The sequence below is a fragment of the Doryrhamphus excisus genome, chromosome 14, assembly GCF_030265055.1.
Source record: "Doryrhamphus excisus isolate RoL2022-K1 chromosome 14, RoL_Dexc_1.0, whole genome shotgun sequence".
Classification (NCBI taxonomy): Eukaryota; Metazoa; Chordata; class Actinopteri; order Syngnathiformes; family Syngnathidae; genus Doryrhamphus; species Doryrhamphus excisus.
This window is the reverse complement of record NC_080479.1, coordinates 18,615,161-18,637,889: the sequence shown is the minus strand read 5'-3', so window position 1 is coordinate 18,637,889 and position 22,729 is coordinate 18,615,161. Positions and strand designations below refer to the sequence as shown.

The 22,729-nt window shown below is 42.0% G+C and overlaps 2 protein-coding genes across 8 annotated transcripts in view; both read right to left on the bottom strand.

The window, feature by feature from the left end:
- The window catches only part of runx1t1 (RUNX1 partner transcriptional co-repressor 1), a 125,020-nt gene that overhangs the window by 91,849 nt on the left and 10,442 nt on the right, over nucleotides 1-22,729 (bottom strand). The window lies entirely within an intron of this gene.
- Nucleotides 19,768-22,729, bottom strand: part of triqk (triple QxxK/R motif containing) — an 83,696-nt gene continuing 80,734 nt past the window's right edge. For both annotated transcript variants that reach the window (XM_058047902.1, XM_058047901.1), the window contains exon 4: nucleotides 19,768-22,422. In XM_058047902.1, the coding sequence (XP_057903885.1) occupies nucleotides 22,315-22,422 (108 nt within the window). In that variant the 3' untranslated portion in view covers nucleotides 19,768-22,314. The remainder of the gene's footprint in view (nucleotides 22,423-22,729) is intronic.

The following is a 22,729-nucleotide window of genomic DNA, read 5'->3' as shown; positions in this document are numbered from 1 at the left end:
TAAGATAGGTATAGCTTTGTTCTCTGTGTATGTATGCATGACTTGCTTTTATTGCAGGATGTGGCATCAGCAGAAGGGGACAGTTGATTGCTCAAGCAGTCAACCACGAGCAGAAGAATGCGTGTATGATAAAGATAGTGGTTTGTTTTTAAATGGTCTCAACTGGATAGTCAGGACACCCTTCCCCCGTAGCAGTTGAGACCTCCTGTGACCTAGGGAATTCCTAAATAAAAGGCAAGAGAGTGAAGGCTGTTTCAGAGTTGATTTGGAGGTTGTTACTGAGCAGACTTCAATCACTCTCCTTGCAAGTAAAACTATCCCAGTCTCTTTGTCCTCTTTGAGCAGGTTGCTTTACAGATGTTTGGTGATTAAACCTGACAGTCAGGAAGCTAGTAGCATCATTGGTATTGGTCAGGAAGCTAGTAGCATCATATTGGTCAGGAAGCTAGTAGCATCATATTGGTCAGGAAGCTAGTACCATCATTGGTATTCGTCAGGAAGCTGGTACCATCATTGGTATTCGTCAGGAAGCTATTAGCATCATTGGTATTCGTCAAGTAGCTAGTAGCATCATATTGGTCAGGAAGCTATTAGCATCATTGGTATTCGTCAAGTAGCTAGTAGCATCATATTGGTCAGGAAGCTAGTAGCATCATTGGTATTGGTCAGGAAAGCTAGTAGCATCATATTGGTCAGGAAGCTAGTAGCATCATTGGTATTGGTCAAGAAGCTAGTAGCATCATTGGTATTGGTCAGGAAGCTAGTAGCATCATATTGGTCAGGAAGCTAGTACCATCATTGGTATTCGTCAGGAAGCTATTAGCATCATTGGTATTCATCAAGTAGCTAGTAGCATCATATTGGTCAGGAAGCTAGTAGCATCATTGGTATTGGTCAGGAAAGCTAGTAGCATCATATTGGTCAGGAAGCTAGTAGCATCATTGGTATTGGTCAGGAAGCTAGTAGCATCATATTGGTCAGGAAGCTAGTAGCATCATTGGTATTGGTCAGGAAAGCTAGTAGCATCATATTGGTCAGGAAGCTAGTAGCATCATTGGTATTGGTCAAGAAGCTAGTAGCATCATTGGTATTGGTCAGGAAGCTAGTAGCATCATATTGGTCAGGAAGCTAGTAGCATCATTGGTATTGGTCAGGAAGCTAGTAGCATCATATTGGTCAGGAAGCTAGTAGCATCATTGGTATTGGTCAGGAAGCTAGTAGCATCATATTGGTCAGGAAGCTAGTAGCATCATATTGGTCAGGAAGCTAGTACCATCATTGGTATTCGTCAGGAAGCTAGTACCATCATTGGTATTCGTCAGGAAGCTATTAGCATCATTGGTATTCGTCAAGTAGCTAGTAGCATCATATTGGTCAGGAAGCTAGTAGCATCATTGGTATTGGTCAGGAAGCTAGTAGCATCATATTGGTCAGGAAGCTAGTAGCATCATTGGTATTGGTCAGGAAGCTAGTAGCATCATATTGGTCAGGAAGCTAGTAGCATCATATTGGTCAGGAAGCTAGTACCATCATTGGTATTCGTCAGGAAGCTGGTACCATCATTGGTATTCGTCAGGAAGCTATTAGCATCATTGGTATTCGTCAAGTAGCTAGTAGCATCATATTGGTCAGGAAGCTATTAGCATCATTGGTATTCGTCAAGTAGCTAGTAGCATCATATTGGTCAGGAAGCTAGTAGCATCATTGGTATTGGTCAGGAAAGCTAGTAGCATCATATTGGTCAGGAAGCTAGTAGCATCATTGGTATTGGTCAAGAAGCTAGTAGCATCATTGGTATTGGTCAGGAAGCTAGTAGCATCATATTGGTCAGGAAGCTAGTACCATCATTGGTATTCGTCAGGAAGCTATTAGCATCATTGGTATTCATCAAGTAGCTAGTAGCATCATATTGGTCAGGAAGCTAGTAGCATCATTGGTATTGGTCAAGAAGCTAGTAGCATCATTGGTATTGGTCAGGAAGCTAGTAGCATCATATTGGTCAGGAAGCTAGTACCATCATTGGTATTCGTCAGGAAGCGAGTACCATCATTGGTATTCGTCAGGAAGCTATTAGCATCATTGAAGCTAGTAGCATCCGTTGGTATTGGTCAGAAAGCCAGTAGCATCATTGGTGTTGATCAAGAAGCTAGTAGCATCATTGGTATCGGTCAGGAAGCTAGTAGCATCATTGGTATCGGTCAGGAAGCTAGTAGCATCATTGGTATTGGTCAGGAAGCTAGTAGTACTGTAATACTGTAGTACTATGACCACTACTGCTCATCAAATACTAATGAGAGTGCAAGTTGCACGTGGAGAGTGAAATAAAATGGCGGAAGAGGATGGATGGCGTCCGCGTCAGTGTGATGATGAATCCAGAAAGAAGAATCCCGAAATAGCCAGAATCGGGCGGAAGAGCGAGTCGGCGTCGCGGCGCATGGCGGAAACTCATCATTAGCTGACTAATGATGATGACGATTGTCCCCGCAGGCGCCGCCATGCTGGAAAATGGAAAGCCGTTGTTCTCTCAGCACTTAAACGCTTGCGATGCTGTATTGATACATGCTTCAAATGGGGGGGGGGGGTTTGTTTACCGTCGCACAACTCAGAGGAGCCGCTTATGCGTGAAAGGCAGATGTGTTTGTGTTGTAAACAACGAGAGCGAGAGCGGCGTTGATGCCAAGAGAGACGCTCGCTGTCTGCCAGGAGGACGCTACGCTACGAGACACGGCGGACACCAACAATGTGCATTAGCGGATGCTTGTCGCGTTGGCGCGGGCGATAATAAGCCGCTAATGGGCTAATAATAACAACACAGTGGTGGCGGAGTAGCGCTACGTACGGGACAGACACAAGTAGTCGAGCTCAGAGCCAAGCAGCACCACTGCGGGATTATTTCCCGCTCTTTTCATAGTCCAACCAATAGACACGCGTTTCCTTCTATTTGTAAACGTGCAATACACAAGTGCGACTCGTGAATGAGTCGTTCAGTACGATTCAGTACGATTCAGTACGATTCAGTACGATTCAGTACGATTCAGTACGATTCAGTACGTTTCTGTTTTTGTAAATTGGGACTCATTGGTGCTCCTAAGGGCGGCACAGTGGTCGAGTGGTTAGCGCGCAGACCTCACAGCTAGGACACCAGGGTTCAATTCCACCCTCGGCCATCTCTGTGTGTGGGTTTTCTCCGGGTATTCCGGTTTCCTCCCACATTCCAAAAACATGTCTATGTCTATTAGTTTATTTAGCCATGTTTATGTTTTCAAAAAAAACACTAAACTCATCACACAGTAACTTAACACTCCAAAGATGTACCTAAAAATATACAATGAAGTACCAATATGAGTTTTGAAGTTTCCCATTCTGCATTGTGTCTGAGCAAAGCAGTTCATTGGAGGACATGCGGCGTAGAAAGTGGTTAGTGCGCAGGCCACACAGCTAGGACACCAGGGTTCAATTCCACCCTCGGCCATCTCTGTGTGTGGGTTTTCTCCGGGTATTCCGGTTTCCTCCCACATTCCAAAAACATGTCTATGTCTATTAGTTTATTTCGCCATGTTCATGCTTGCAAAAAAAACCCACTAAACTCATCACACAGTAACTTAACACTCCAAAGGCGTACCTAAAAATATACAACGAAGTACCAATATGAGTTTTGAAGTTTCCCATTCTGCATTGTGTCTGAGCAAAGCAGTTCATTGGAGGACATGCGGCGTAGAAAGTGGTTAGTGCGCAGGCCACACAGCTAGGACACCAGGGTTCAATTCCACCCTCGGCCATCTCTGTGTGTGGGTTTTCTCCGGGTATTCCGGTTTCCTCCCACATTCCAAAAACATGTCTATGTCTATTAGTTTATTTAGCCATGTTTATGCTTGCAAAAAAAAACCCACTAAACTCATCACACAGTAACTTAACACTCCAAAGATGTACCTAAAAATATACAATCAAGTACCAATATGAGTTTTGAAGTTTCCCATTCTGCATTGTGTCTGAGCAAAGCAGTTCATTGGAGGACATGCGGCATAGAAAGTGGTTAGTGCGCAGGCCACACAGCTAGGACACCAGGGTTCAATTCCACCCTCGGCCATCTCTGTGTGTGGGTTTTCTCCGGGTATTCCGGTTTCCTCCCACATTCCAAAAACATGTCCATGTATATTAGTTTATTTAGCCATGTTTATGCTTGCAAAAAAACACTAAACTCATCACACAGTAACTTAACACTCCAAAGATGTACCTAAAAATATACAATCAAGTACCAATATGAGTTTTGAAGTTTCCCATTCTGCATTGTGTCTGAGCAAAGCAGTTCATTGGAGGACATGCGGCATTAGAAAGTGGTTAGTGCGCAGGCCACACAGCTAGGAGACCAGGGTTCAATTCCACCCTCGGGCATCTCTGTGTGGAGTTTGCATGTTCTCCCCGTGCATGCGTGGGTTTTCTTTCCCGGGTACCCCGGTTTCCTCCCACATTCCAAAAACATGTCTATGTCTATTAGTTTATTTCGCCATGTTCATGCTTGCAAAAAAAAAACACTAAACTCATCACACAGTAACTTAACACTCCAAAGGTGGACCTAAAAATATACAATGAAGTACCAATATGAGTTTTGAAGTTTTCCCATTCTGCATTGTGTCTGAGCAAAGCAGTTCATTGGAGGACATGCGGCACAGAAAGTGGTTAGTGCGCAGGCCACACAGCTAGGAGACCAGGGTTCAATTCCAAGACTTAGACTTGGGTTTCTCACGAGTTTCAGGTGCTCAAGAAAGACTCAAGTTTCACTGACTCACGGGTTGACAAAGACATGACCTTCACTCACTCTCGGGTACTGGACTAAGACTCATGTTGCTCTGACTCTCGGGTTGACAAAGACTCGAGATTCACTGACTTACGGATGCTCAACAAAGACTTGCGTATCACTGACTCACAGGTTGACTAAGACTTGGGTTTCTCTCACTCAAGGGTGCTTGATGAAGACTCAGGTTTGACTGGCTCATGGGTGCTTGATGAAGACTCAAGTTTAATTGACTCCCGGGTTGGCAAAGACCTGACCATGACTCACTCAGGGGTACTGGGCAAGGACCAATGTTACTCTGACTCACGGGTTGACACAAAAATCGAGATTCACTGACTTTCGGGTGCTCAACAAAGACTAAGACTTGGGTTTCTCACGAGTTTCAGGTGCTCAAGAAAGACTCAAGTTTCACTGACTCACGGGTTGACAAAGACCTGACCTTTACTCACTCAGGGGTACTGGACAAAGACCAATGTTACTCCGACTCAAGGGTTGATGCAAACTCGAGAGTCACTGACTTATGGGTGCTCAACAAAGACTAAGACTTGGGTTTCTCACAAGTTTCAGGTGCTCAAAAAAGACTCAAGTTTCACTAACTCTCGGGTTGATAAAGACTCGAGATTCACAAACTTACGGATGCTCAACAAAGACTTGCGTATCACTGACTCACAGGTTGACTAAGACTTGGGTTTCTCTCACTCAAGGGTCCTTGATGAAGACTCAGGTTTGACTGGCTCATGGGTGCTTGATGAAGACTCAAGTTTAACTGACTCACGGGTTGGCAAAGACCTGACCTTTACTCACTCAGGGGTACTGGACAAAGACTCATGTTGCTCGGGTTGACACAAACTCGAGAGTCACTGACTCACGGGTTGACTAAGACTTGGGTTTCTCTCACTCAAGGGTGCTTGATGAAGACTCAAGTTTCACCGACTCACGGGTTGACAAAAACTCATGGGTTTCTCATGAGTTTCAGGTGCTCAAGAAAGACTCAAGTTTCACTGACTCGCGGGTTGACACAGACTCGAGATTCACTGACTTACGGATGCTCAACAAAGACTTACGTATCACTGACTCACGGGTTGACTAAGACTTGGGTTTCTCTGACTAAAACTCAAGTTTCACTGACTCCCGGGTCCTTGACAAAGACTCGTTTCAGTGAGTCAGGTGTTGACAAAGACTTGTTTCAGTCACTCACGGGTATTCGACAAAGAGTCAAGTTTCACTGACTCACAGGTTGAGTGATCACGGCCTCGTTCTGAACTGAGGTTCGGGTATCAGTCTTCAGAACCAAGCATACAAAGGTCCTTGGAAGACTTGGGACCATGAGTCAGTGGGTGTCAAATGTGGGTTGGGGGGGGGGGGGTCTAATGACTTAGCCTCCTTTTTGCTCCTTTTGAGTGTTTTCTTCTTTTATGTGCGATGCACAAAGTGTAATTTGTCAGTAATGCATTCCACGCCAGCGAGGCGGCGGCTCCCGTTTAGCGTAACAACAGAAAATGAGAGGAACGAGCCGTCAATCACTCGACAAGAGAAGCGACGCCGCGGGATGATTGCACCAAAGTGCATCTGGCTTACAATTGCTTTTGCCTTTGCCTTCACTTTGTGCGCTCGTCTTGGTTTTTTTTTTTTTCGTCCAATGGGGTAGTCATTGTCAATAAACGCCATCCACCGCTTTTCTAATTCCGCCCGTGTTTGCACGGCACAATAGGCCACGCCGCTCCGACCGTGGATTACACAAAAACCACGCAGGAATCCTATTTGTCTTTTTCTTACAATCGTATTATTTGTTATTTCTTCTTGGATTTTCCACTTGACAGCAGGTGACTTCATGCTTTGGAGCACAAACGTTAACTGCTTTATGTAGCTCTCAAACGCCCGCGTTCCGATGGACAACAAAAGTAGCGTTAACGTTTTGTTAGCCGCTCTTGCTACAAACACAAATTCATCCTTTGTGGAAATGAAATGAAATTGACATCATTGCCTTTATTAAAATGTGCCAACATCCATCACTACAACACTTTTATTTTCTCCTTTGCTGACATTATCGTCATATCAAGATGCTGATTAGACAGAATTATAATTCTACAGGTGTGTCCTGACCTGGCCACAATAAAAGGCCATTCAAAACGTGTATTTTACTGTAATTGACAGAAAATAGAAAGATATTCAAACCTGCACAAACTACTGAGGATTATTACACAGGTGTACCTGAGGCTGGCCACAATAAAAGGCCGCTCAAAACGTGCATTTTTACTGTAATTGACAGAAAATAGAAAGACCTTCAAACCTGCACAAACTACTGAGGATTATTACACAGGTGTACTTGAGGCTGGACACAATAAAAGGCAACTCCAAAATATGCAGTTTTACTGTAATTGACAGAAAATAGAAAGACCTTCAAACCTGCACAAACTACTGAGGATTATTGCACAGGTGTACATGCGGCTGGCCACAATAAAAGGCCATTAAAAAAGAGCACTTTTACTGTAATTGACAGAAAATAGAAAGACATTCAAACCTGCACAAACTACTGAGGATTATTACACAGGTGTACCTGAGGCTGGCCACAATAAAAGGCAACTCCAAAATATGCAGTTTTACTGTAATTGACAGAAAATAGAAAGACATTCAAACCTGCACAAACTACTGAGCATTATTACACAGGTGTACCCGAGGCTGGCCACAATAAAAGGCCATTCAAAACACGCACTTTTACTGTAATTGACAGAAAATAGAAAGACATTCAAACCTGCACAAACTACTGAGGATTATTACACAGTTGTACCAGAGGCTGGCCACAATAAAAGGCAACTCCAAAATGTGCAATTTTACTGTAATTGACAGAAAATAGAAAGACATTCAAACCTGCACAAACTACTGAGGATTATTACACAGGTTTACCTGAGGCTGGTCACAATAAAAGGCCATTCAAAACGCGCACTTTTACTGTAATTGACAGAAAATAGAAAGACATTCAAACCTGCACAAACTACTGAGGATTATTACACAGGTGTACCTGAGGCTGGCCACAATAAAAGGCAACTCCCAAATGTGCAGTTTTACTGTAATTGATGGAAAATAGAAAGACATTCAAACCTGCACAAACTACCGGGGATTATTACACAGTTGTACCCGAGGCTGGCCACAATAAAAGGCAACTCCAAAATATGCAGTTTTACTGTAATTGACAAAAAATAGAAAGACATTCAAACCTGCACAAACTACTGAGGGTTATTACACAGGTGTACCTGAGGCTGGCTACAATAAAAGACTATTTGTCAATTACTTTCACTGTAATTGACAGAAAATAGAAAGACATTCAAACCTGCACAAACTACTGAGGATTATTACACAGGTGTACCTGAGGCTGGCCACAATAAAAAGGCCATTAAAAAAGAGCACTTTTACTGTAATTGACAGAAAACAGAAAGACATTCAAACCTGCACAAACTACTGAGGATTATTACACAGGTGTACCTGAGGCTGGCCACAATAAAAGGCAACTCCAAAATATGCAGTTTTACTGTAATTGACAGAAAATAGAAAGACATTCAAACCTGTACAAACTACTGAGGATTATTACACAGGTGTACCTGAGGCTGGCCACAATAAAAGGCCATTCAAAACACGCACTTTTACTGTAATTGACAGAAAATAGAAAGACATTCAAACCTGCACAAACTACTGAGGATTATTACACAGGTGTACCTGAGGCTGGCAACAATAAAAGGCCATTCAAAATGCGCACCTTTACTGTAATTGACAGAAAAGAGAAAGACATTCAAGCCTGCACAAACTACTGAGGATTATTACACAGGTGTATCTGAGGCTGGCCACAATAAAAGGCCACTCAAAAAGTGAAGTTTTACTGTAATGAGGAAAGTAGAAGGACATTAAATCCTGCAGAAACTAATGAAAATTCTTGCAAAGGTATGTCCTGGACTGGCCACAATAAAAGGTCGCTCCAAAATGTGCAGTTTTATTGTAATGGGGGAAGTAGAAAGATATTCAATCCTGCAGAAACTAATGAAAATTCTTGCAAGAGTGCACCTGAGGCTGGCCACAATAAAAGGCCACTCTAAAATGTCATTTGTAAATATAATGAATGCCTTCAGATTTGGTGTTATCTGTGGTACTTCCCACAAGGATGTGGAAGACGAGGAGGATATTTGTGGAGGTAAGCAGCTTCTGCTCCATTAGCGCCCCCCGGGACCCGCTTGGAACAGTCCTGAATTCAGAAGCTTTTAAGGAGGACGATAAATTCTTATAATTATTATTCAGCCTCTTGGACGCTGTTTTTTTTATTTTTTATTTTTTTACTTTTTCAAACTAAAAGCACGGCTAAAGTGGCTACAAGCCCACAAATCAATACGAGGCCGCCTTTAGGGGCCGCATACATTAGTTGCTACTTTCCCTGCACTTGCCAAAGAAATAAAAACATAAAGATGCGGTGTATGATGACTTGGTCTCCACGGCAACCATACGTCCTTGACTTTATACCTCCTCCAGGGAAGTTCTATTTCATTTTCCACACTTTCCTGTCTATGCCGTGTGACATCACTAGGATCTTCCATGCAGGCCGTTTTTGTCCAGTGTGTTTGTCCACTGTCCAGTTTTGTCCACTTATTTGGATGTTGTTGTGGGGCCTTTTGTGACCTCTTGGATGAGTCACAGCTGCGCTCTTGGGGTCATTTTGGTCAACCGGCCACTCCTGGGAAGTTTCATCCCTGTTCTATGTTTTCTCCATTTGTGGATAATGGCTCTCACTGTGTTTGGCTGGAGCCCCAAAGCTTTACAAATGGCTTTATAACCTTTTCCACACTGATAGATCTCAAATAATTACAGTTATGTTTTAACGGGGGGGGGGGGGGGGGGGGGGGGATCACTTTTTCACACAAGGCCATTTTCTCTTAATAATAAAAATGTTTGATTTAAAAACTGCATTTTGTGTTCAGTTGTGTTGTCATTGACTAATAGTTACATTTGTTTGATGATCTGAAACATGCATAAAAAAATAAATCTGCGAGCGGGCACCACAGTATATACAGTATATTATTGAATGAATAAAGAAAATCAATCAATCAGTAATAAATAAATATAATAATAATAATAAAACGGCAAATAATAAAAACTTAAGAAACCACATATAGTTGTTGGGTAGACAAATTATTTTTTTCAGATTAAAATGAACAAAGCATTATTAGAGCCCTGTAGACATGACAAAACACGACTATAGTCACATTTATACTCTTTTTATTTACAACATATTGCGCAACTGCAGGGTCTTGAGACACATGCTAACTCGCAAACTAGAGAGCTAGCGACCTAAACGGTAGCCTTCAAGTTATTTCCTTTCAACTTAAATAGCCAAAAACTTACCACTTCCACACGGATAGGGAGGATAACTATTAACAGCTATTTAACCTTTAACATGAACATTAATCAAACATAATAATTTTTTCTGGGTACATGATACCATACGACATCCATATTAAACTTTCATATCAATGCGGGGGCCTCAAACTAGTGTCCTGCGGGCCACATTTGGCCCGTGGGCCGCGTGTTTGAGACCACTGTTATAGAGTGTGTGTATATAATACATCTCAGAGGTTTTTTTTCTATGAATAAAAATGAAAATATGATGAGAAAAAAAGTCACCGTTTGTTTCTTAGCATGTAGCATCTTAACTGTGGATTTGTAGCATCTTTTAAGAAGTTAAAACCACTTAAATGTTTGCCTGTGAAAAAAGAAGAGCCTTTTTTTTATGATTGCCACCTTTTGACCTTGGAAAGGACAAATTCCATTCCCATGATTTCCTATGGGAAAGCCTTGGCGGAGGTTGCTGAAATATCCAAAATAGAATCAAACAGGAAGTCACCGAGAATGAGATACGGGGTATTCCCAGTGGGGGGGGGGGGGGTATAAAGACGACTTATAGGCGTGAGAGGTTCAAAGCAGGAAGTGGACGTCGTGTCAGCTTTTACAGCTTTCAAAGACTTAAATCACATGACCACGGCAGGTTAACACGCGTGTACCACCGTGCAACACAACATGGATGGGCGCCACGCCACGCCGGAGCCTACTAAAAAACGGACAGACCGCCACGCACAGCGTTGACTACCAGCCAACGATGCGATCTGTGTGAACGAGATCCACGCTGAATGGTTCTCTGTCCCCCACTGAGGAATGACTGATGGCTGCCTTGACCTGCGCTGACCCGTACACGGAGGGGTCGACGCGGAGGTCGAGTGGACCTCATAGAGACGCCAGTGTGTGGAGGCAATGAGAGAAACGCACACGCAGACCCCCCCCCCCCCCCCCCCCCCCCCCTCACACACCCGGTACTCTTCTAAGAAAAAAGCATGACCTTTGAAAGGCACCGATGACCTTCTGACGACCTTCAAAACGCAACGGCTCCGCTTGGACGGCTCCATTTAGAACGTCCCCTGAGGAAACATCACGTCACGGCGCTGGGCTCGGGTATGAAGACACCAGCAGGTGGACTCCAAACCATCCTAAGACCGCCCCCCGAGGCCTGAACGGGCGTGGTCACATGACCAATCAACCAGCATATATTTAAGAAATGTCATCTAGCTAGCCAAAACGTACTCCTGGTAATTTACACACATTCAAATAAAATAAGAGAGGCGGGTTACACCCTGGACTGGTGGCCAGCCAATCACAGGACACATATAGACAAACAACCATTCACACTCACATTCATACCTATGGTGAATTTGGATTGGCTAATTGACCTAGCATGTTTTTGGAATGTGAGAGGAAACCTACACAAGGGTATTAACCCACGCCAAGCTAAAACTCTTATTTTATTACTAAACTGGGTAATACAAGTGTAAAAGTGACTATAGGGGTGCTATTTCATGTCTGTGGGGCTCTAGTAACGTAAAAAAAACAAGTTATCATTCATTAATTTTCTACAATTTTAATTTAATTTTATCCTCACGAGGGTCGCGGGGGCGTGCTGGAGCCTATCCCAGCTGTCCCTGTACTGGTGGCCAGCCAATCACAGGACACCATTCCTCACATTCATACCTATGGACAATTTGGAGTGGCTAATTAACCTAGCATGTTTTTGGAATGTGGGAGGAAACCTACACAAGGGTATTAACCCACGCCAAGCTAAAACTCTACACAACTTTACATCAACCCACATCAAACAAGTCATTTGTCTTATTTTATTACTAAACTGGGTAATACAAGTGTAAAAGTGACTATAGGGGTGCTATTTCATGTCTGGGCGGGCTCTAGTAACGTTAAAAAAAACAGGTAAACAAGTTTTCATTCATTCATTTTCTACCGCTTTTTCCTCACGAGGGTCGCGGGGGCGTGCTGGAGCCTATCCCAGCTGTCTTTGGGGCGAGAGGCGGGGTACACCCTGGACTGGTGGCCAGCCAATCACAGGGCACATATAGACAAACAACCATTCACACTCACATTCATACCTATGGACAATTTGGAGTGGCTAATTAACCTAGCATGTTTTTGGAATGTGGGAGGAAACCGGAGTACCCGGAGAAAACCCATGTCTTCTTGCTGTGTGGCCTGCGTGCTAACCACTCGACCACCGTGCAGACCCTATATATCAACAGTAGTTTACTTATTTCTACACTTAAAATGATCAAAAATGGAAAAAAAGATTTTAAAAAATGTTTTTTTAAATGTTAACATTAATTGACTTATTTTTACACTTAAAACTTAAATCAAAATAGAAAAAGGAAGGGATGAAAACCCCAAAACATTAAATATTAATAGTGGTTTAATTATTTTTACACTCAAAAATGATACAAAAAGAGAAAAAAAAACAGGGAGAACATGCAAACTCCACACAGAGATAGCCAAGGGTGGAATCGAACACGGATCTCCTAGCTGTGTGGCCTGCTCGCTAACCACTCATCCACCGTGCATTATTATTATTTCTACACTTACAAATTCGGAAAAAAATGGAAAAAAAAAAATATATATATATATATATATATATTAAATATTAACAGTAATTTACTTATTTTTATACTTAAAACAAAAGAAGGGTAGAAAGAAAGATAAAGAAAGAAGATAAAATATTATAACATATAATAACAGTGGTTGACTTATTTTTACACTCAAAAATGATACAAAAATGATTTAAAAAAAATACTGACGTGTCACAACAGGGAGAACATGCAAACTCCACATAGAGATAGCTGAGGGTGGAATCGAACTCGGGTTTACTAGCTGTGTGGCCTGCTCGCTAACCACACGCAGCTGTTGGTGTGAAAGCCACGCGTGTTACACGTGTGGCAGCGTCGGTACTCGCCGGCGCCACTGATGCCGACTCAGCAGTTTGCTCCGTCGTGCTGCTACAACATTGGTTGTGATGCTACAACATTGCTACAACATTGGTTGTGATGCTACAACATTGCTACAACATTGGTTGTGATGCTACAACATGCTACAACATTGGTTGTGATGCTGCTGTGTTTTACGATAAACTTCCTAGGATCATGTGATCACGGAGAGACTATTTTTTCCCCCCAAAACAATCCTCAATCGAACGTAGAGGTGTTTCTTGTTTCCGGCGTGCCACGCACGGATGCGTGCAGGTGCTCCTCTGGGAATACCCGCCGCTCCCCATTTGCTTCTTGTCCGTCCCTGCTGTGTTTGCACACGTCCATTGTGTCGCTCATAGGAGGAACACCTGGGCCCTGCTGCACCTGGGCTTCGTGCCCGCAAGCGCGCACACACACACACACACACACACACACATGCTGGAACACAGCCAGTTCCTGTTGCGGGATGAAGGCAGGAAGCAGCAGCTGACATCCAATCCTCCAACCCCCAAGTGGCTTCACACGGTGAGTAAAGCCAACCCCCGTCCATCTCACCTGAGAAGCAGACCTTCTTCTATGATTTATTTTTTTTAAGTTGTGTGCGTCACAAACATGGGAGTCACCAACTGTCCAAAGGAAACCAAATCATTCCATGAAAGAAGAACCTTCTCCCAAATATACAAACATACGTAAAAACTAGGGGTGGGAATCTCAGCACTGAGGACGATTCGATACAAATCTCGATGCACTGCCAGCGATACGATACTTTACTGATACATGCAATTTTCTGGTGATGCGATACGATACGATGCGATACGATGCGATACGATGCGATGCGATACGATGCGATACGATGCGATACGATGCGATACGATGCGATACGATGCAATACGATGCGATACGATGCGATGCGATGCGATACGATGCGATACGATACAATGCGATACGATGCGATACGATGCGATGCGATGCGATACGATGCGATACGATGCGATACGATACATGTTGCCAGTTTGTATGTTAAAAGTTGAAATACTTAGAAAGCAACTGGCGGGCCGGATTCAAACGCTTGGAGGGCTGCATGTGGCCCCCGGGCCGTAGTTTGCCCACCACTGATCTATAACCATAATTTATCTTAATATTCATTAAATACAGTAAAATTGGCATATTTTACCATTTTTGAGGGTGGTGATTAATCACGATTAATCTGCGATTAATCTGCGATTAATCTGATTACAATTTTTATTCTTACTTTTTCACAGTTTAACCCCCCAAATAATAATAATAATATATTATTATTATATATATTACTAATATAATATCTATTATATAATAATATATAATATATTATTATTATATATTATTATTAGTAGTATATATATAATATATATATATATATATTTAGAAATGATGTCAATTGGATGCTATTTAATTAAAATGTGTATATATTTTTTAAAACATACATTTAAAAAAAGAGGGTAATAATTACTATCCAAAATTATAATTTAATATATATTAGTATTTTTATGAATATAATGTGAAAATAATTGACATTAGCATATAAGTAGATTATCATGATGAAATGGCTAATTAGTACATCCATATATAGCAGTATATGTTTTCATGCATTGGGTTAGCAAACACGGTTCCCGGCTCTATGAATATTACCCGGCACAGGTCTTGAAAGTATATTACCATAGGGTACTGCATATGACACGTACTGTACATATACTGTAATTAAAAGTTTGACTATGAAATATGATGTAATGGCGGTCTGGTCTTTGGTCTGGTCTTTGGTCTGGTCTTTGGCCCTAATGACATTTTAAGGGGGTGCAAAGATAGGAAAGGCCTAAAAAGACGGCAAAAGAATGGAGTCCAGAACTTTGTGACACGCATCATCAGTTCTCAAGCTCTCTAATGGGACACACCAGTGTGTGTGTGTGTGTGTGTGTGTGTGTGTGTGTGTGTGTGTGTGTGTGTGTGTGTGTGTGAGAGAAAGCGATAGGGCCTAAATGAGGTCCTGGCGGGACTGACCCTTCCTTCTCGCTTCTTCGCGTCTCAGTTGGAGAGACGGCATGCTTCACTGGAGCGTGGACACACACACACACACACACACACGGGAACACAGCGAGTGTGTCCACTGAGATGAAGAGTGAGGAGACCCGTGTTGGCACGAGGAACGTAGACATTTGTTCAAGTCCAAGCTAAAAGTATACAACAACATTCATTCATTTTCATTCATTATCCTCACGAGGGTCACAGGGGATGCTGGAGCCTATCCCAGCTGTCTTGGGGTTCGAGGCGGGGTACACCCTGGACTGGTGGCCAGCCAATCACAGGGCATTGAGTCCTGATTGGTTGATCAGAACATTTGTCATGTTATTAGATAAATAAACACCCAAAAAACAGCAGAAGTGGAAAAATTGTCAAAATTTTTATTTTTGACTATTAATTTTAATGTTTTTTAATGTTATTTTTGTTTAATTAATAAATAATAATAACTAATAATTTTTTAAAATATATTTAATAATATATATAATAATATTCATTCATTCATTTTCTACCGCTTTTCCTCACAAGGGTCGCGGTTGCTGGAGCCTATCCCAGCTGTCTTGGGGCGAGAGGCGGGGTACACCCTGAAATAAATAAACCCCCCAAAAAACAGCAAAAGTGGAAAAATAGTCAAAAATGTTATTTTTGACTATTAATGTTAATGTTTTTTAATGTTATTTTTGTTTAATTAATAAGTAATAATAACTAATATTTTTTTAAATATATTTAATAATATATATATATTATAAATATTCAGTCATTTTATACCACTTTTTCCTCACAAGGGTCGCGGTTGCTGGAGCCTATCCCAGCTGTCTTCGGGCGAGAGGCGGGGTACACCCTGGACTGGTGGCCAGCCAATCACAGGGCATTGAGTCCTGATTGGTTGATCAGAACATTTGTCATGTTATTAGATAAATAAACACCCAAAAAACAGCAAAAGTGGAAAAATTGTCAAAATTTTTATTTTTGACTATTAATTTTAATGTTTTTTAATGTTATTTTTGTTTAATTAATAAATAATAATAACTAATAATTTTTTTAAATATATTTAATAATATATATAATAATATTAATTCATTCATTTTATACCGCTTTTCCTCACAAGGGCCGCGGTTGCTGGAGCCTATCCCAGCTGTCTTGGGGCAAGAGGCGGGGTACACCCTGAAATAAATAAACCCCCCAAAAACAGCAAAAGTGGAAAAATAGTCAAAAATGTTATTTTTGACTATTAATGTTAATGTTTTTTAATGTTATTTTTGTTTAATTAATAAATAATAATAACTAATAATTTTTTTAATATATTTAATAATATATATAATAATATTCATTCATTTTATACCACTTTTTCCTCACAAGGGTCGCGGTTGCTGGAGCCTATTCCAGCTGTCTTGGGGCGAGAGGCGGGGTACACCCTGGACTGGTGGCCGGCCAATCACAGGGCACATATAGACAAACAACCATTCACACTCACATTCATACCTATGGACAATTTGGAGTGGCTAATTAACCTAGCATGTTTTTGGAATGTGGGATGAAACCGGAATACCCGGAAAAAACCCACGCATGCTTGGGGAGAACATGCAAACTCCACACAGAGATGGCTGAGGGTAGAATCGAACTAGGGTCTACTAGCTGTGGGGCCTGCGCGCTAACCACTTGCCCATCGTGCAGCCAAAAAGCCCTGTAAATGTGTTACATTAATTTATTCATTCATTCATCCATTTTCTACCACTTATCCTCACGAGGGTCGCGGGGGGTGCTGGAGCCTATCCCAGCTGTCACAAGATGGCGCCGTGATACGAGACACGTCCTTTCACATTAGGTTCTTCAAAACGTACAATAAATCCAAACAAATGTGGTAGATTTGTCGCTATTTACTTCATTTTACTTCACACGGATACCTCTTGGCACGTTTTCTTCTTCTCCGGTACAGCAGGTGTGTTTTTGTGGGTCTTTGCCCATCATTCCCAATCCTGATGTGAAACATTCATTCATTCATTCATTTTCTACCGCTTTTCCTCCCTGGACTGGTGGCCAGCCAATCACAGGGCACATATAGACAAACAACCATTCACACTCACATTCATACCTATGGACAATTTGGAGTGGCTAATTAACCTAGCATGTTTTTGGAATGTGGGAGGAAACCGGAATACCCGGAAAAAACCAACGCATGCACGGGGAGAACATGCAAACTCCACACAGAGATGGCCGAGGGTGGAATCGAACCCGGGTCTTACAAGTATACCAATAAAATGTAATATTTATGCTTGTGCTAGGATAAAAACATTTAGCGGTGTAAAACGGTGGATGAGTGGTTAGCATGTAGGCCCGACGAGGAAGACCTGGGTTTGATTCTCTGCTTGGGAATCTCCGTGTGGAGTTTGCAGTTCTTTCCGTGTGTGGGTTTACTCCCGTATTCCAAAAACATGCTAGCTTCATTAGCCACTCCAAATTATTATTATTATAGGTATAAATGTGGGTGGGAATGGTTGTGCCCTGTGATTGGCTGGCGAGGGGGGTGGGGGCGGGGCGTTGGCAGTGTTTATATCAGATATCATAAAAGCCAAAAAAAAAAAAAAACAAAGATTGATGCCAAGCTCTAAAAGGCCATAAAAGAGTAAACAGGCCCGGCCGCCTGGTCCATCCATTCCGCTAAAAGAGCCGACATAACGACTACGCCAGATTTTAACGACCGGGACAAACCACTAAAGACGCATCAGGACTCATCCATCATGAACTACAGTCATCAAACCGCTTTGTATTCATGACACTTACGGCAGTCAGTCACATGACCCACACCGGACACAATATTAGGCACACCTGCACCATCTCCTCACCCCCCTCCCTCCCAAAAATACATCATACCCTTGAAATAGGACTCCCTATACCAGTCCAGGGTGTACCCCGCCTCTCACGCAAAGACAGCTGGGATAGGCTCCAGCACCCCCCGCAACCCTCGTGAGGATAAGTGGTAGAAAATGAATAATAATAATAATATTAATAATACCCTGTGATTGGCTGGCCACCAGTCCAGGGTGTACCCCGCCTCTCACCCAAAGACAGCTGGGATAGGCTCCAGCACCCCCACGACCCTCATGAGGATAAGCGGTAGAAAATGAATGAATGAATGAATAATAATAATAATAATAATAATAATAATAACAATAATAATAATACCCTGTAATTGGCTGGCCACCAGTCCAGGGTGTACCCCGCCTCGAGCCCAAAGACAGCTGGGATAGGCTCCAGCACCCCCACGACCCTCGTGAGGATAAGCAGTAGAAAATGAATGAATGAATAATAATAATAATAACAATAATAATAATACCCTGTGATTGGCTGGCCACCAGTCCAGGGTGTACCCTGCCTCTTGCCCGAAGACAGCTGGGATAGGCTCCAGCACCCCCGCAACCCTCGTGAGGATAAGCGGTAGAAAATGAATAATAATAATAATATTAATAATACCCTGTGATTGGCTGGCCACCAGTCCAGGGTGTACCTCGCCTCTCGCCCGAAGACAGCTGGGATAGGCTCCAGCACCCCCACGACCCTCATGAGGATAAGAGGTAGAAAATGAATAATAATAATATGAATATGAATAATAATAATAATACCCTGTGATTGGCTGGCCACCAGTCCAGGGTGTACCCCGCCTCGAGGCCAAAGACAGTTGGGATAGGCTCCAGCACCCCTGCGACCCTCGTGAGGATAAGCAGTAGAAAATGAAAAATAATAATAATATGAATAATAATAATAACCTGTGATTGGCTGACCACCAGTCCGGGGTGTACCCCTCCTCTCGCCCAAAGACAGCTGGGATAGGCTCCAGCACCCCCCGCAACCCTCGTGAGGATAAGCGGTAGAAAATGAATAATAATAATAATATTATTAATAATACCCTGTGATTGGCTGGCCACCAGTCCAGGGTGTACCTCGCCTCTCGCCCGAAGACAGCTGGGATAGGCTCCAGCACCCCTCAAGACCCTCGTGAGGATAAGCGGTAGAAAATTAATGAATGAATAATAATAATAATACCCTGTGATTGGCTGGCCACCAGTCCAGGGTGTACCCCGCCTCTCGCCCGAAGACAGCTGGGATAGGCTCCAGCACCCCCCACGACCCTCGTGAGGATAAGCGGTAGAAAATGAATAATTATTATAATAATAATAATACCCTGTGATTGGCTGGCCACCAATCCAGGGTGTACCCCGCCTCTCGCTCCAAGAACTGGGATAGGCTCCAGCACCCCCACGACCCTCGTGAGGATAAGCAGTAGAAAATGAATGAATGAATAATAATAATAATAATAACAATAATAATAATACCCTGTGATTGGCTGGCCACCAGTCCAGGGTGTACCCTGCCTCTTGCCCGAAGACAGCTGGGATAGGCTCCAGCAACCCCACGACCCTCGTGAGGATAAGCGGTAGAAAATGAATGAATGAATAATAATAATAATAATAATAACAATAATAATACCCTGTGATTGGCTGGCCACCAGTCCAGGGTGTACCCCGCCTCTCGCCCGAAGACAGCTGGGATAGGCTCCAGCACCCCCACGACCCTCATGAAGATAAGCGGTAGAAAATGAATGAATAATAATAATAATAATAATAATAATAAAGATATTTTTACAATAAAGTGGAAAAAATGTACTAGAAAATGATTGCAATATTGGCGAAAAAAATGTAATCCAATATTTCATAAGAAAGTCAACAATTCTACAACAAATGATTACAATATTAACAGAAGAACATTTGAAAACAATAATACAATAATCTTAGAATATTACCAGGAAGTAAAACCTTCTACTTTCCGCTGCCACACGTGAGAATGAACAGGAAGAGGCGTGGCTTATCATCCTGCTTTCTTTCATTAGAGGTCAGGGGTCACGGGAGCCTCTCGTAGCGACGTCCACCATGTTGGAACGGAGAGACAGTCCTCCCTGTTTGGGATGGAAGATTTGTATTCGGGGCACAGCCGCCATCAGAGCGTCTGCGGATTCTAATCTCACACTCTGTGATCCCCGGCGGGAGGAGGAGGAGTTGTGCAAGAATGTGATTGTCTCGCTGCAACGCAGGCCCGGGATCTGATTTCCATTTCTCCCATCGGTGGACGTGACGACCATGAATTACCAGTGGAAGCTGCTACCAGACGTTAGACCCCCCCTCCGCCCCCCCAGTACCACTGCAGGCCTGCTACATCTTTGGACCGGGCAACGTTAGCTAGGATTTGGATTTTTTTGGAGATATTCATTTACTCTGAGATTATTTTTAATATCATTCGTATTTTATTATAGATTTGATCACATGATCATGATGTGCTATACATATCACTATATTGATAGTTACTGTGGTACCCATTATGTCATTGGATGCTCATATCACCTCGTACTTCGGTACATGACAAAAATTAAATTAAATTAAATTAAATTAAATTAAATTAAATTAAATTAAATTAAATTAAATTAAATTAAATTAAATTAAATTTTAAAATTTACTACAATTAAAAAAAACAAAAAACTTTAACTATATTAGGAAAGCAGGAAGTGAACAAATGTAACCATTTAAATTAAATTAAATTAAAAAATTGACTACAATTAAAAAAAACAAAAAACAACTTTAACTATATTAGAAAAGCAGGAAGTGAACAAATGTAACAGTTACTGATTGTAAAAGTACCAGATGGAGGGGTAGGATTTAATATGCTTTGCTTCTTCCTACTCCTTTTGGACATGTGGAACTGGGAACTGATTATGTGACAAAAATCAAATTAAAAAAAAATATATAATAAAAAAACTTAAATTATATTAGGAAAGCAGGAAGTGAACAAATGTAACAGTTACTGATTGTAAAAGTACCAGATGGAGGGGTAGGATTTAATAAGCTTTGCTTCTTCCTACTCCTTTTGGACATGTGGAACTGGGAACTGATTATGTGACAAAAATAAAATTAAAAAAATAATAATAATAATAAAAACTTAAACTATATTAGGAAAGCAGGAAGTGAACAAATGTAACAGTTACTTATTGTAAAAGTACCAGATGGAGGGGTAGGATTTAATAAGCTTTGCTTCTTCCCACTCCTTTTGGACCAGCATCAGTTTTCAGCATTTTTTTAAAGACAGAAATGCTAACCATGCTAACAGCTAGCACTCTATACGGCTACATTGTGATAACATGGGAATATGTCTAGCGTCAATTGATGCTGGCTAAAAAGTGTCAAATCTCAATGCGATCCACCAAATGCTAAAGCTAGTGCCTATAACGAGATAGCGGCGACAACAATGCGGTTAGCATCATGCTATGTAAATGTATGCAAGTCACCGCAATAGGAGGATATTTGCAAAAACATTCTTGCTAACATGCCAAATGTGACCGTGATGCGCCAAATGCTACATCTGGTGTGTATGACGAGATAGCGGCGCCAAGCATCAACAGTGCAGTCATGCTAGGTAAATATATGCAACTTCATATGAGCATATTGACAAAAATGTGCTTGGCCAAATGCTAACATACCAAAGCTAGTGTCTTTAACGAGACAGCGGTGCTATAAGCTAAGTGCCAACCGTGCAGCTCGCATAATGCTAGGTAAATGCATGCAACTTAATATGAGGATATTTTGCTAAAGTATCAAGATGCTAACAGTTAGCATGCTAACACCTATTATCAAAGCAAGCTGGCCCCTAACCAACCTAAGCTATCTGGTTGCTAAAGTTCTTAGCCTGGTTCTGGTTCTTAGCCTAATGAAGGGTCTGCAAAGCGCTCCACGGCAAAGGGTGTCCAAAGTTCGGCCCGTGGGCCGTTAACAGTCCACAGCTTGTGTTTTATGGGCCCACATAATAAAATGATTACAGCATCAAAATTGAAAAGAAAGAAATGTTGATACCTAGTAACTAGTAAGAAACTATCTTGAAATATTTGCTGAATATCATTTATTTTCACCTGTTTATAAAATGAAAACATAAAAAATGGCAACTTTTGACATTTCATAGGGAAAAGTTGGACCCCGGTGGGGGTTGGTCTACTGCATCTTCAAAATGCCAGCAAAGTATTTCTAAAATATTGTCGCTCTTCTGCTGGTCATGTGACACAGCCCGCCCGCCAGCCTCCTTGTGCTCCCAAAAGTCCCGTTTTCAGTCCACGTCCAAGTCCATGTTAATCTCGTTGCTCAGGTTGAGGTAGAAAAAAGCGTAGACGCAGACGACAAAGAACGCGATGGCCACCAGCACCAGGAAGCCATCCTGGGAAGATAAAGGAACATTTGTAGCAGAGCCGGAGGTGTGGAAGGGGCGGGGTTTGGTGCTGCCGACAATTCCCTAAGTGTGGGGAACCAATCTCCTCCATCCGACCCTGTCTTCTGCATCAGTCTCCCTCACACCGACTACCCTCATGTCCTCCTTCATTACATCCGTAAACCATGAATATTAGCATTGGTATAAATATTAGCATTGGTATAAATATTAGCCTTAATATGAATATTAGCATTGGTATGAATATTAGCATTGGTATGAATAATAGCATTACTATAAATACTAGCATTAGAATGAA